The 15,463-nt window shown below is 27.1% G+C and overlaps 1 protein-coding gene across 1 annotated transcript in view; it reads left to right on the forward strand.

Annotated features, from left to right (window-relative positions):
• Nucleotides 1–17: 17 nt before the first annotated feature.
• lft (Limb expression 1 family member lowfat) overlaps nt 18–15,463 on the forward strand; it is a 475,902-nt gene continuing 460,456 nt past the window's right edge. The window contains exon 1 of the mRNA XM_075361449.1: nt 18–398. Coding sequence (XP_075217564.1) covers nt 236–398 — 163 coding nt within the window. The 5' untranslated portion in view covers nt 18–235. The remainder of the gene's footprint in view (nt 399–15,463) is intronic.

Consider the following 15,463-nt stretch of genomic DNA (forward strand, 5'->3'; position numbering starts at 1 on the left):
TAATGAGTGAGTGACGTTCGACGCGCACCTCACACCTGGCTTTTTTATCTCGTCTGCAGCCACATCGCATCCAGTGAACTTGTGTTTCAGTCATCAGTGTAGAACTGCTTTAGTGAAGTACAGTGTCTTCCCTATGCCACATATAGCTCGTTCTGAGCTCCATCCAGGGCTCTCTCAACCTGTGATATAAGACATTTAACGCATTTCATTTTCTTGAATCGTACAAAGAACTCACATGAACGCCAAAACAAAAGCGCCACCGGCGCACCTGCCAACTTTACGTCAAAACAGTACCACCAACACGACTCTACCTGATACCCGTGATAAACGGGCATTAAAGGAGGCTGTTGACGCTGTAGTTAACAGTTTCGCCAAACACACACAAGGATATGGACGCGGTAAGTTCGAATAACATTTCTTAAATAAAAAAAAATATTTATTTATATCTTTCTTTACTTTATTTTGATGCCGCATTCTTTAAAATTTGTGTTTTATTTCATTTGTACTTTAGATTGGAATTTCTAATGACATTTTATTGTTTTCATTGTTCGTTAATTTAATCAACACGCAATTTTTGATAGTATTACTAACCGTTTGATGATTTTTTTCGTATAAATAAAATAATCTCTAGTTAAAGCCGATAGAAAATTTAATTATAAGAAAAAGTAAGGCCAAGTGTATTTTTTTTATAGATTCTGTGGATAGTTTTATATATATTTAAGCGGGCAAATAACATATTTCGTAAAAGTTTTATTAATTTCCTCCGATTGCAGCAATAAGTTACTTTAATGTTAATTTTAGGAGGTTTTATTGTTTTGTTATATTTCATTGTTTGTGACGCAATTAAATTCCTGTATGTAAGTTCTTGTAAGCTCTTTAATATTAATATATTTTTGTTTTTTTTCGCTTAAATTTTGGTTTCAACGTTGTATAAATACAATTCAGTTAAAATTTCGTTTGTGTTTTCTTGTTTGTTCATCGTAGGTAACAAAGAACTATTGTTTAAACTTAAAATGTTTGTTACAAGTCTTCGTTAATATAACTGAAAATGTTATAATTTGTTTTTCTGTTAATAAATTTAAGAATACATAGAATAAAAAAATTATGTCCTTTATCGTTAGTTGACTTTATTATTAATTAAGAATGATCGATTTAAACTTCTTCATTTATATCTGTGATCTCTTTCCTTAAAGTATATTAACTCAAGAAACTAGTCGTTTAAACGGTCTGAACGTGAATTCGTTTTTAATTATTCGATCGATACCGTGGATTAATATAAATGTAAGAGATGTTTAATTGTATATCTTTCTGATTAATTATTTTTCACTACTAATTAAATGAAACTGAAGCGTTATTTAAACAGTTTATTGATCCAGGGTATATATATGAATTTTTTTTCATAAAATTATTTGGAAAGTACAATAAAAATATTTTTCGTTGAGTTTGGTTTTGTTTTGTGTGTTTATATAAATTAAACTTTATATTACTTTGTTTTTTTAAATTTATATTGCATTAACGATCATATCTTTGAAGCTGATACTACCGAAATATTAAACTAAAATACACAAAATGCGTTTATATAGTAGAATTTATGCAGTTTTATATAGATCATTATTAAATCGACAAAAAATTACATAACTCGTGGCTTAGTTTTTGACGCTTATTTTAAATTAATTATTTTGTAAACCATACAATTTAACTTTAAATGTGTGGATGATTACAATTTTATTAATAGAAAATAAATCAATAAATTGATTTTTTTTTTATAAAAGATTATCATGAGAATTTAACTTGTTCTTTTTACACAATTCACAGAGTAGCGTACATTATAGACAAAATATTAAAATAAACTTGCAGAAAAATTAGTAAATAAATTATTTTTAATTATAAACATTTATAGAAATAACAAACTCCCGCATTAAATTTTTTAACTGAACAACTCAAAAGTTCTTTTTCAATTCAATTCATTTAATGTTTTTTTTTTTAGTTCACAAAGGCCTAATTTTTAAGAGGAAAGTGGGTAGATTTATTATTTTCTTTAAATTAGAATAGTATAATTTATAAGGTGTTTTATTCATTTCTTTGTTTATTTTTCGTCTTTGAATAAATTGATAATTTATTCAAATTATTTCAATTTATGCTATATCTAATTTTAATTAATTAGAATAAAATTGGTGCAATGTGCTTATAATGTAGACGTACCTTTGTTCTTATCTCACCGATTAATAATACTTCCATAAAAACAGTAATTTTTTGTTACTGATAAATTTTTGACATCTTGAGAAAATCGAATTTGTTTCGTTTACGACAAAATTAAATTGTGTATTTTTGTTTTCAAGCGTTTTAATCAAACGCTAAGATTTACATTGATCTCACTTCTAATTGATTTCTTCGCTTACGTCGTAGACCAATATTTAATAATAATTATCATACTTTCATACAGACAACGGTTCGTGTACACGTGTAATACTCAGGATATGAGAAATTAACTTTTGTTTTAAATTCTATTTTTAATAGATTATCTAAAAATCTAAAAGATCTTCTCACAAGTGTATTTAAAATTAATTAAAACTTTGTTTTTTTAGAAAAAGAATTTGTTTGTCGATGAGCTTTTTAAATTAGATTAATTTGAATTCCCTACAACTAGTTAAACGCATACTTAATACTTATTGTAAAGCCTTCAATATTTTCATTTTATTCTGTACCAATTTTATTTATTTATTATTTTGATATAGTAACATCACTATTATTTAATTAGTATTAATTATATAGACTACAATCATTATTCAATTTTTTTTTTAATTTATATATTAATTTTGTAATGCTATACTGATTAAGATTTTTATAATATCCTTTGATCCTTCCAAGCAGATAAGCATTCCTTCCTTTTATTATCCGTAGAATAGCACGTACCTACCGCAATTCGTATTATGTTACGATATAAAAAAATATTGCTTTTGAAATAATATTCCTGGATGATGCGAAAAATCAAAATTAAGTATTTAGATTTTCTAAATATTTAACCTTTAAAAATTAATAGTAAGATTTGATTGATTTTTATTGGTTAATTTATTTGGGAAAAGAATATGTCTAGATTTTTAAAAATGTCATTAAAATTTAAAAGTTTGTTGTATTTTTTTTTCTTTTTAATAATATGACTATTGTGTGTCACTATTAATAAATATTCTGATAAAATGTATTTTTTTCGTCTTCTATAAACGTCATTATCTGTTAAGGACGCCAACGATCATTCCGGACTCGCTTTGCTTTGTCAACGACCGAATGAAGTAATTTATATTCTGAGATCATAATCGTTATAATAGATTCTCTCGAATTTTTTATTCATGGGAAGTTTTTCTTCTTTTAATTCTTCTTTTGCCTTTACTTTTTCTTTAACTTGAACTATTGTAATTTATATTATTTTGTAATACGTTATCTTATATTATAACCACCGATTATCATCTTTGTTATTTTCAATAGTTATGATAATGTTTAATAACGTAATATTTTATAACAGAAATGTTAAAAAAAATGGTAAATAGTGATTTTACATCATGAATATATCACGTCAGGATTATGCTGGTCCTCAGTTAAAAAAAAAAACTCTAGCAAATTACTTTCTGTTGAAATAAGGAATATGTGTAAAATCGTGATCAGAAGTGTCATAAAAATACAAGTTTAATTAAAATAAATAAAAATAAGTATGAAATAATATTATTAAATGTTGTATTACCGTTACATAGAATTTTTTAATATTGTTTAATTGTGAATATTTTTTAAAAGCATCAGACTCTTTCGTAAGCCGAAATATTTTGCAGTACGAAAAAATATTTCTTTGATTTGATTTGATAATTTTTGAGAAATAAATCGCATTTCTTTGATTCAAGGGAAATTTATTTGTTTAAGATTGTCAAATATTGACCTGAAATTCTATCTTGTAAAATTAATTTGGAGTTTTTAAAAGAGTCCCAAAGAGGTAATATTATAAATATTTATTAATGTTATACAATTTTTTTACATCGACAATACATTCATTACAATATTGGGATAAATGAGTAAACGTTCTCTTATATTGGGATATAAAAATAAAAAATATTATGATGATTCTGTTTAAGACGTAAGGTTTTATCGGTGTTTGGTGCAATGTAACCAACATGAATCACCCTTATTAATAAATTTAATTGATTATTCTGAGTAGTAGTATCGTTAACATTATCGATGTATAAACATTGATTTATTACTAAAATATTATCGATAACTTTAATCTAAATTATACATATTGGCATTATTATAATTATTTTATTTTTATTTCCTTGTACGAAGTAAAGGAAGTATTGTGATCGCAAAAAAATTCGGTTTTCAGATTTGAACTGAAATACCCATTGTGACCGTCCCTGAATCAATTTTGACTAGTTTTGGCGTGATGTCTGTACGTACGAATGTATCTCGCATAACTCAAAAACGATTAGCCGTATAATGTTGAAATTTTGGATTTAGGACTGTTGTAACATCTAGTTGTGCACCTCTCCTTTTGATTGCAATCGACTGAACCAAAAGTGTACAAAAAAGCACAAAATCCAAAAAAATGGATTTTTTCTTAACTACAGTAATAAGCCTTCATTGAAAGATTTTCAACGAAATTCATAAGCGGTACTTATTTTTATTGATTCCAGAGTTATAGCCAAATTAAATTTTAATTAATGAAATATTTGGATCTTACAAGGGGAAGGCACATCGGTTCGAATCAGACTTCATCTCCTTTTTTTTAAATTTAAATTTATTGATTTATTAAAAATTATTAACTTCTGATTGTAAAAAAATTACAATAAGTAATAATTCAATAATAACAATAAAAAAAAATTATTTTAATTCAAAAGTTTTTATAGATGTTAATAAATTATTAATAAATCAATATATTTAAATTAAAAAGAAAGTTAAAAAAATATATATGTATATGAAACCGGGTTCGAACCGATGTGTCCATGGTTACGTATCCAACACGTACTCACTTACGCCACGTATCTACTAGAGTGACTTGAAACAAAATCAATATATAAATTAATTTAAAATCCTGATACGGATACCACAACAAAAAGTGACACAATGTGGTCTCCACAATATAATTGTGTAACTGTCCACTTTATTAAAGAGAATTGGAGGATCGTATCTCACTTTCAAATGAAATAAGTTTAAATGAAGAGCAGCAAAAATTATGTATATGTAATTTAATAGGCGTACAAAGAAGTCATGTGGTGTCCACATCAGATTTTTTACCTTAGTTGTACTCGATTTTAATGTAAAATGTCTTTCATTCTTACAATCAAAACTTTTTTAACGGACTTCAAAAAAGAAAGTTATCTATTCGACCCGTATAGTTTGTTTTTTTTTTTTATATTTGTTCGCGCATAACGTATTTCCTATAAATCCGAATGAAATAAATGTTGTTGCAATCGATGCAGCTGCTTTTTGCGGTGGAACTATGATGTTGAAAAATCTTTTAGGCCCAAAATATCGGTCTGAAAATTGACATAAAAATTCTTTTTTCGCCGTCCGGCGGATAAGTAGGGACAGTGGGAATCCTGATATTTTACATGTATGCGTCACGTTAGATATGGTCTTCTTTAGGGCAGGTAATGTAAGTTTCTGCACAAGGTATGTAGTAGCACCTTTAATAAAATCATAAAAAAGTGATATCTCGTTTTAAATCTTTCAGACTCGATATGCGTTATATAAAATATACATCATCGTTTGGGAAAATCCCAACCACCGTTGGGGAAGACTTGTGACGATTCCGGTCGCCCCCCCCCCCTTACACGTTAGAGACGGTGGGAATCTTATAATTTTATTATACGTGCGTCGCATTACATGGTCTTGATATCGTTTCCATTTTTTTTTTTTTAATAAATATTATCAGCTCTCCTTTTAATAAAATTTTCAATAAAAATTATTATGTCAAACGTCTTTTATTTCCTTTATAGTCACACTAATTTTCTATAGCTAATCTTATCCAATATCAGTTTGATACCTTTCGTCGTGATTACACAAAAAAGGATAATTTAAGTCAAATTTAAGTTAAAATTTTTTTTTTAATTTCGTCCAAACATTTTTGATGTTAGTGTCATTGATAATGGGGAAGGTTGACAGTTAAATTTATACGATTTATAACTAAACCACTTTTTTTTTTGTAAAATTTTCACTGGTAATTTTCGTGGATGGTAAAATAATTTTTGACTATACTGAGGTATATATATTTTACTAAGTATGTCTTCTTTATTTTGGTTATCATTCATTTCACGACTATTTAATTTGCTTATCATTACTTACAGCGTGTCATCAAAATTTATGATAGTATTTCTACTGTTGTATCGTAATATTTTTCCACTCGGGTTTTTTGATAAAACTTTTCATATTCCCTGTACGAATCTTGTATATTACGTTCTCTTCTTTTTTTTTTGCCTTATCATATTTCATTTGGGTTGGCTCTTTTATTTCTCTTACACCTTTATGCGCCCTATCTTTAATAATTTCAGGATTTATTTCTATTATGGCTACATCTTTTTGTAATTCAGCTCATCGGAGGACGGCCACGGTCTCTTATATAGGAAAAATCGTTCTTGTCATACGGTTATAATCTTGACAACATGATATGGCCATACCGGCTTATTAAATATCCCTTATGTTTCATATTACGTTGTATTACCGACAATTCCGACAGATTTTACTTCCGTTTATACGTAAAGTGTTTAAATTTAATTTATGTTTTTATTTAACTTAAATATATCTTTTTCTTTTAAAATAAATTAAAAAAAGTTAGAGTTGGATAAAAATTTATTAAATTAAAAAAAGAATATTTAAATTTAATTTGCAAAAATTACTCAGGGTAACACATTAGCATTATAATTTATAACTTTGCTTTTATAGAACTTTGCATTGTTTATAAACGTATTTTTCTAAGATGAATATTAAAGATTTATAAACCCTGATTATATATTTGTTTCCCGTTTCAATTACTTTTGAATTAATGCTCATATTAATCGTATTTAATAATAATTTTCATTTTATAATTTAAATAAATTTTTGATCGTTAAAGTTTTTATGAATAAACGTAAAGAAAACGAGTTCTGTTGCTTTTGGTGGAGATGATGTTTCGCGTCTCTTCTCATCAAAATATGAACGAAATTAACTTTTTTCTGCAATCTAATACTAAAAAAAAAATAGTTTTACTTTTCATCCGCGCGGTTCAAATTTGAATAAAATCACATTTATTATATCCTTAATACTTGTTAATAATTTTATCCATTTTTATCAGAATCAGTTCGGGCGCTGATTACTCAATTAAATACGGTAATCATTTTAAATTTTATTGTTTAGCATCCCGAACATTTTATGATTATCGATAATTACGATTAAAAAAATAGGTATGATAGTTTTTAAGTCGTTAGAGTACATCGTTCCGAGTACCTTCACTACAAAGATAGATTATGATTGGATATCGACCGACCAGTCAGATGTCCTGCTAGTTACACAACTAGTAAACACGTCTTAACCACGTGACATACTTCTTCTACTCATGTACGACGATCTTCCGCCCACATTTATTATCGTTTATCTTTAAGTATTTTAATAAGGTACTTTTCCGTTACATACCACTTACATAACCACTTACTCTTCTTATATGACGGTTTTCTTTCTTTTAAATGAAATTATTTTAAAATCTACTGCTAGATTTAATGATCGCTTAATTAATGTCTTTAAATTACTTAAAACTACATAATTCACAAAAAATTAAGGTTACGTCACTACTTCACATCTTAACTTCATTTTGTAATAGATTCAACGTTGCTAATCGGATATTTTATAATTACAATACCGAAACGACGGATGTCCCTTCATATTATTTTTAATTACGCGTCTTATATCTTGAAAAAAAAAAGTGATAGCGTAAATTTTCCCTTCATATTTGGTGTTCTGTTGCGATGATGAATATAATATGAAGATTTTTGTTATTGAGAAAAGAAAATACTGATGTTCTCTTAAACACGAGTACCGCATCGGTTTCGTGGTTAGATTATTACAAAATATTGTTTTGAAAAGCGCTACATTTTAATTAATTCTATGCCTTACTGACTGTGAACAATTAAATATCGCCTACGTAAGATAGACTTGAATCATAAACAATATCCTTGGAATAAATATAAACGAAAACTTTGTACTTAAAAATTATTAGTTGTAAAACAAATGTTTTCATAATAATGATGAATTATTTCGAAAATTAATCTTAATCTACTTCCTTATCTACTACAGAGTTGAATAAAATGCTAAAAACAATTTTAAGTTTTTTTCTCAGTAGTTATAATTTATTATAAAACAGAATATTAGAAAGTATGTAATGTTACAATGACATTAATGTTGGGTTTGCTAATTTATCTCAGTCTCAAGTCTTATTTAACCTAATATTATTCCATATACAGAGTGTTTCTAAAATGGTGGGCTGGCTACACTTTTTCGGATCCTATTTGTAAAACTAAACAAAAAATATCCTTAGGAAAAATGGCAATTTCTCCTTTGTTCTTTCTCTGCCCGCCATTTTGTTATTTTTATATAAAAATTTATCTCAAGTTCGGATAGAGGAATCACATTAATATTTTATAAGCGTCTTTGTAATAAAGTTTTAAAATGAGCAAAAAATCAGGACTTAAATACTTTTGCAATTACAAAATTGCGGTCATGTTTATTTTTCAATCCGTTACATCTCCATAAATATTAGTTTTATCAAAATGTATGTCTTTACTAAGACATAAAAAACTTTTAAAAGACTTTTAAAAAAAAGGCGTTTTATTTTTTTAAATCGATTAACAAATAGCCGAGTTATGGCAGAAGATTGATGTTGTAATTTTGTGTCTGTTTTCATATCCTCCACTTTACATTCAATTCGATTAAATATTAATTGTTTTTATTTATTGTTAATTCTAGTGTTGTAAATTAATATTAAAAATTAAATAACAATTTTCTCAGAATAATAAACCTAATATTTACGACAAAAAATCACAAAATCAATTTTCTCCCATAACTCTATTTGTTAAACGATTTAAAACAATAAAATGCCATTTTGTTAAAAATAAAAGAATATTCTTGCGAATTAACATAAATTTTTATTAAAAAAAATTTACGAAGATATAACGGATTGAAAAATAAATATAACCGTCATTTTGTATTGTGAAGGTATAAGTTACGATTTTTTGCTAATTTTAAAACTCTATTACTAAAGCGCTTTCCAAATATCTAAATATTAATGTAATTCGTCTATCTGAACTTGAGATATAAATTTTTATTTAAAAATAACAAAATGACGGACAGGGGGAGAATGAAGGAGAAATTGCCATTTTTCCTAAGGATATTTTTGTTTAGTTTTACAAGTAGAATCCGAAAAAGTATAGCCAGCCCACCATTTTAGAAACACTCTGTATGTGTATGTATATATATATATATATATATAAATAAAATTTTTAGATTTTTTGTACACGACAGTCTGTGTTAGAAATTAAGCAAAATGATTACTCTTTTAAAAAGAATCGAAATAAATTAAAAATATGACAGAAATATATTATTACGCATCAGTAGATTTTATCGGTGACTAGCGTTGTTTTTGTGTAGTAGCAGTGTGTGGTTCTACCTGTAGTTAATGTTGGTGACAGTGACAGACAAAGTTATTCACAACACCTTGAACCGACCGGCCGACCGACCAACCTCACGTGAAATTACAGCTTTTAGAACACGGTTTCCAAGATTATTCAACAACATATTCATGTTACCAGAAAATCAAACAGAAGAATTCAACAGTATAAAATACTTAACATACTGTGTAAACGACTGAATATAACACAACACACTCATCGATTCATTTTTACATAAATAATGAAAGAAAGAAAACATAAAAACAAAATGTCTTTAAAAGTACATTACAAATTGACCCTTTTTTTTTTTTTAGTATCTCGCTGAGAAAATTATTGCTGAATAATAAAATTCCCTAATATATGCACGGTTAGCAATACATTTTACCAGTTTACTTATGATTTGAAAACTATGTTGAAATAATGAACCTTTACCCGCCATCATGTAATCATGTAGATTCAAAGATAATTTATAGTTTTACAAATCGAATGAGAAATAATGTTTAAAGTTACCGATTTGAAATTTCAGAAATGAAAGTATTATATAATGAGATAACTCTTATAAAGATTTTTTTTTGCAATCTTTTTCAATGATTTTTTTTAGTTACATGCGATAAAAATAAATATATAAAAGAAATGCTACAAAAAGATGCCTTTTTTGTTATCATTTTGATATCAAAATTTAAAAAAAACGAGTAAAAAATAAAAATTTAGTATCATCTAACGTAGAATAAAATTTTCTAAAAGGTGATACTATTTATTTGATATCAGCCAAACGGTTTTATAACTATAGAATTTTAAATTCATGTACGTATAATTTTAACGTCCAACAGTGAGATCCGATTTTTGTTCGGATCTCACTGTTGGAATAAATTTCAATGTTAATGATTAAACAAACTTTGTTTTTATTTTTTTTTTTTTTTGTCTTCAGTCATTTGACTGGTTTGATGCAGCTCTCCAAGATTCCCTATCTAGTGCTAGTCGTTTCATTTCAGTATACCCTCTACATCCTACATCCCTAACAATTTGTTTTACATATTCCAAACGTGGCCTGCCTAACAATTTTTTCCTTCTACCTGTCCTTCCAATATTAAAGCGACTATTCCAGGATGCCTTAGTATGTGGCCTATAAGTCTGTCTCTTCTTTTAACTATATTTTTCCAAATGCTTCTTTCTTCATCTATTTGCCGCAATACCTCTTCATTTGTCACTTTATCCACCCATCTGATTTTTAACATTCTCCTATAGCACCATAAATTTTATATATCAAGTACTGAAGACGCTCTAACAAACATAAAATTAACAAAGATTAAACTGATTTCAAAAAGTAAAAATATAATTAAATTTCAGTTCTTCCTTAGTTTAAAGTCACCTTAAATTAAAAATTAACAAAAATAAATTTTTTTTTTTTTAAGTATTAATTTTACTTTCTGACCGAAATTGATAAAAGAAGGAAATTCTCAGTTCAATTAATATATATGTTTATGTAAGTAGGTTAAATAATTTTACCTTTCACCAAAAGGACCGATTTTGATTTATTTTTCATAGCGAAAATTTCTCTGGTGATTCAACTGTAAGTTTTTTCAAATAATATGAATGAAAGGGTTTACAAAATCAATACCTTATCTTCTTACTCAAGTTAAGGATATCTCTTTTCTTTGCCATTATCATTACGTATTATTTAAATTATATAGCATAATATTATAGCCTAACGTCATTATGATATTCCTAATATTTTTACGCGAAAATTCAAAAAACTTAATCGGTTAAAAGTATTTTTTTTATTTGTTTATACTTGATAGCAAACTCCTCTTCACATAGTTTTTATCTCTTTTAAAATTTTTTTTAGATACAGGTCTCTTGCCTTTGCGTTTCTTATAAGCCACATCTTTTTTTATGCAGATAGCGGTTTTATTTTTTACCCGTTGTAAATCTGTTTAAATAAAAATAAAATTAAAAACTGTAATACAAAATAAATAAATAAAAGTGACTAAAAAGATCTGTACAAAAAAAATATTTAGTTTTTCAATTATTATTTAAATTTTTAAATCTGTCCAAATAGTAAGGGCTATTAAATTTTTGGAAGCTGATCGTATTTAATTTGGATCGATTTTGAGAGTGAAGCGAAAAAACTTATTTAAAGGATTTAAAAGCGTTATTTTTCGTTGTTTGGTTTTGTTTTAAAAATCAAAATATCTGTATATATAATTTAATGTCTATGTAACAAGACCGGGATAGCGGACCTGAATAACGGATTCCTGCCAATTAAAAAGTAAGTAGTAGAAAATATAATAACGGGAGGAATTTAAAAAGGGAATAAAAAATGCGTTTAGTAAAGGTAACAGGTCTGTTTAACAATGGTCCTTTGTAATACTGTCTACTGATACATTAAAAACATGTCGTTCCGTAAGAATAGTTACCGGACCAATGTTTGGAATTTCATGAGAAAATGAGAGGGCGATCGATCATTCACACGCTTCGAATTGGGTCCGGTTCGACAGATAAAGAAGATAGGAGTATAAATACTACGGGGAAGACCGGTTAAAAGTCAGTTCCTCGAGTCTGCGAGATGAAGTCTGCGATGTGAATTCCGCGAATCAGTCTCAGCAAGACGATGTGATATCAGTCTGCGAGGAGATTTCTGTGAGATATCAGTCAGCAAGAGTATTCTCCAAGGAGATCAGCGAAGCAGCAAATTTCGAGTGAAGGTTCGATGCAATTAAGATGACGCCAATACACTAAAAGAAGAAACGGGTCGGTGAGTTACTGTGACTGTAAGTGAAAGAGATAATGCATTAAATTTCATTCATAAACTGTTAGGGAAGTTTTATTTGTGAACAAAAAAGGTATTTGGCGTAAAAGAACTTTATATTTGTCTTTTCTATTGTACTATTGTTGTTAATACAAGACTGGTGGTTAAACGTGTTTAGACTTGCGGTCTGGTAATATCTTTTGTCAATGGGACTGAATTCTGGTTTTTATTATTTTTCTACCTGTGAATAAATCCTGACAATTAATTAAAATTCTCTTTTGTATGTAATCTCTGTTTTTTATTATTATTTTTATTGACATAAATGACTGTTTGTTGACATTTAATATTATGATTGTTTACTGTTGCCGTTATTGTCATTATTCTAATTATTATTGCGAAATTTTTTTTATTGTCTGATTATTATTTTGGTACTGATTATTATACATTTTTTTTATTATTTGTTTTATTATTGTTGCTTACTATTATTAATACCATTGTTATTATTATTATTGATTTGTCTTGTTTTACTTATTTTTTTAAACCAATAAATTGTAATTATATAAACGTTTTCATTCGTCAATGTCTTATTGTGATCAAGGCGCGAACACTCATACTTAATTTAAAATTAGGGTAGGCCTTAAAAATATTCATCCTTACTAAAGTTTCCTGTTCATTGCAAGAAATACCTAACGCGAGAAACAAGCGACTTGATAAAAATAAGAGAAGGAATTCAGAAAATAAGTTAAGAAATTAGTAAACGCTGGAATTTTACACATCTTTATGTGCGCATTATGAATTATGAAAATATGAATATTAATATAAAAGGTATGTTTATGACAGTGCAGAGTTCATAAAAAATTATTCCTTTTTCTTATGGCTTGTTAGTAATCCTTTAATAAAGTCAGTTGAAGTATAATACGGTGTACAAAACTAGTTTATAAATTACTTTAATCATTTTAATGTTTCTCATCCGTGTGTTTTATGTCAAACTTCCTCGTTACTGTATATTTCTTATACCTTCAGAGAATCATTTTATCACCACAACGTCATAAAATTCATAGTCATAAATCGAGTTTATAATTATATTATTGTACACGAGTACACACAGCAGAAAGTTCATAGTTCATTGAAAATTTAAGATCCTTATTAAAATTTCATGTTCATTTATTTTCTTTGCTTTCCTTACCGTCTACAAGTTTTAGCCTTCGTACAATAATTTGTACTTGTCTGCTGCTTCTTTATCGATTATTTTAATTCTCATTTTCTTTCTGATGTACTTATTCGCACGAGAACCTGTCTTAACGTAATCTTTTATCATACAACCTGTTACAGTATAATTAATTAATATTATTAGGAATAATTATTTAATTTTTCACTTTTTGTTATAATTTTTAAATATTTTCAACGAAGTAAAAATATTGAAAATAAATTAAAAATATTACCTATTTGTCTTATGATTAAAACGAATCTTTATTTTTATTTTTTTTAAATTTTATGCATCGATACCTGTGTTTGATCACGCAATTAACAACACGATGTACCTCCACGTTTTTATTTCTGCTCTATTGTAAAATTCATTTTTTTAGTCCGAATTTAAAAAAAAACAACTAAAATCGTACGTTTTACAATGCAGGGATATACCCGACTTTGTTGGATTGCTAAATACTATCTCGTTCAATTTGTATGAGAATGACTGTACAATTACTGGTCCAAGTGAAATAAGATTTGGTTTAATTTGATCTTTCTGGATTTTCTTGTTTGTTACGTAGTCATGGCTCATATACATTTTATTAAATTAAAAAAAAACTATTTAAAAACAAGCAAACCGACAGTAAACCTTTTCCCTAATTAATATTAGGGATCTTTTCCGTTAAGTGCTCTTCTATTTTTTAAAAACTTTTATTAGTTTACTAAAGGAAGAGATATTACATTTTTATACCTACTCTTTAGTCCGAAATTAAAAAAAATAAAAATAAAATCGTACGTTTTGCAGTGCAGGGATATACCCGACAAATTGTTGAATATTTTCTCGTTCAATTTGTATGAGGATGACTGTACTTTTTGAATTTTCTTTTTTGTTACGCAGTTATGACCCAAATAAAAAACAAAAAAAAAAGTAGCTTATGTGTTCTGGTGTACATAAATTCCCTAAGGAAGAATGAATTCTACAATATTGGATATTATTTTTATCAAAACAATTAACGCAACAGTTTTGTGAACAATAGATATAACTTATTTTGAACTGAATTTAATAAATTAATCTATAAAAATAAATTTACTTAATAAATTGAAAATTAAAATTATGTATAAATTGAATTTTTTTTTTCTTTATTATCGGTAGAATTTTCAGTTAATTACAAAAAAAAAAAAATAATAATAATCTTGCTGTAATAAGCAACATCAGAAGCTCTGTTTTCAGAAAAAAAAACAGGACATTATTAACCGACTGGTAGATTTACTTCCACTAAAAGTATTTATTTTATTTGATTCTACTTTTGAATATTTTTAGCCACAACATAAACAGTAAATACTTAACAAAGTAAACATTTACAGTAATCTGAACAAACTGTTCGTCGAGCGGTGATTCAAGGAGTGAGAGAACTCTAGCAGCTTTCTTTCAGCAATTATATTGGCTGTCATTTTTAAATGGAAAATCGTTAGATTGACTTTGTTATGCCTGATAGAAAGAACGTACTGCAAAATTTCATAAAAACTAGAACAACGCGTTTAAATATATTTGAGTCACTAACATACAAAGACGAAATTCCAGAAGGTTGAGTTAAAAAAAATATTTATTTTTATCCCAGCCGGTTTTCCGTTCTGGTTTCTTTAATAAAATAACAAAAAAGGCAATGAATAATTGAATAGTGGTTATACTCTATGTCCCACGAAGAAATTAAGAAACTTTCAGGACATGTTCTACTGGTGAAAATAAAGAAAAAAGTTCATAAAACAAAGATCTGAAACATGTTGTTTTCGAGTTACGGCTAGCAAAAATTTAGTCCAGATTTCATTTTTTCTAATAAAAAGAAGCCCTACT

Source organism: Lycorma delicatula, chromosome 3 (assembly GCF_047948215.1).
Source record: "Lycorma delicatula isolate Av1 chromosome 3, ASM4794821v1, whole genome shotgun sequence".
Classification (NCBI taxonomy): domain Eukaryota; kingdom Metazoa; phylum Arthropoda; class Insecta; order Hemiptera; family Fulgoridae; genus Lycorma; species Lycorma delicatula.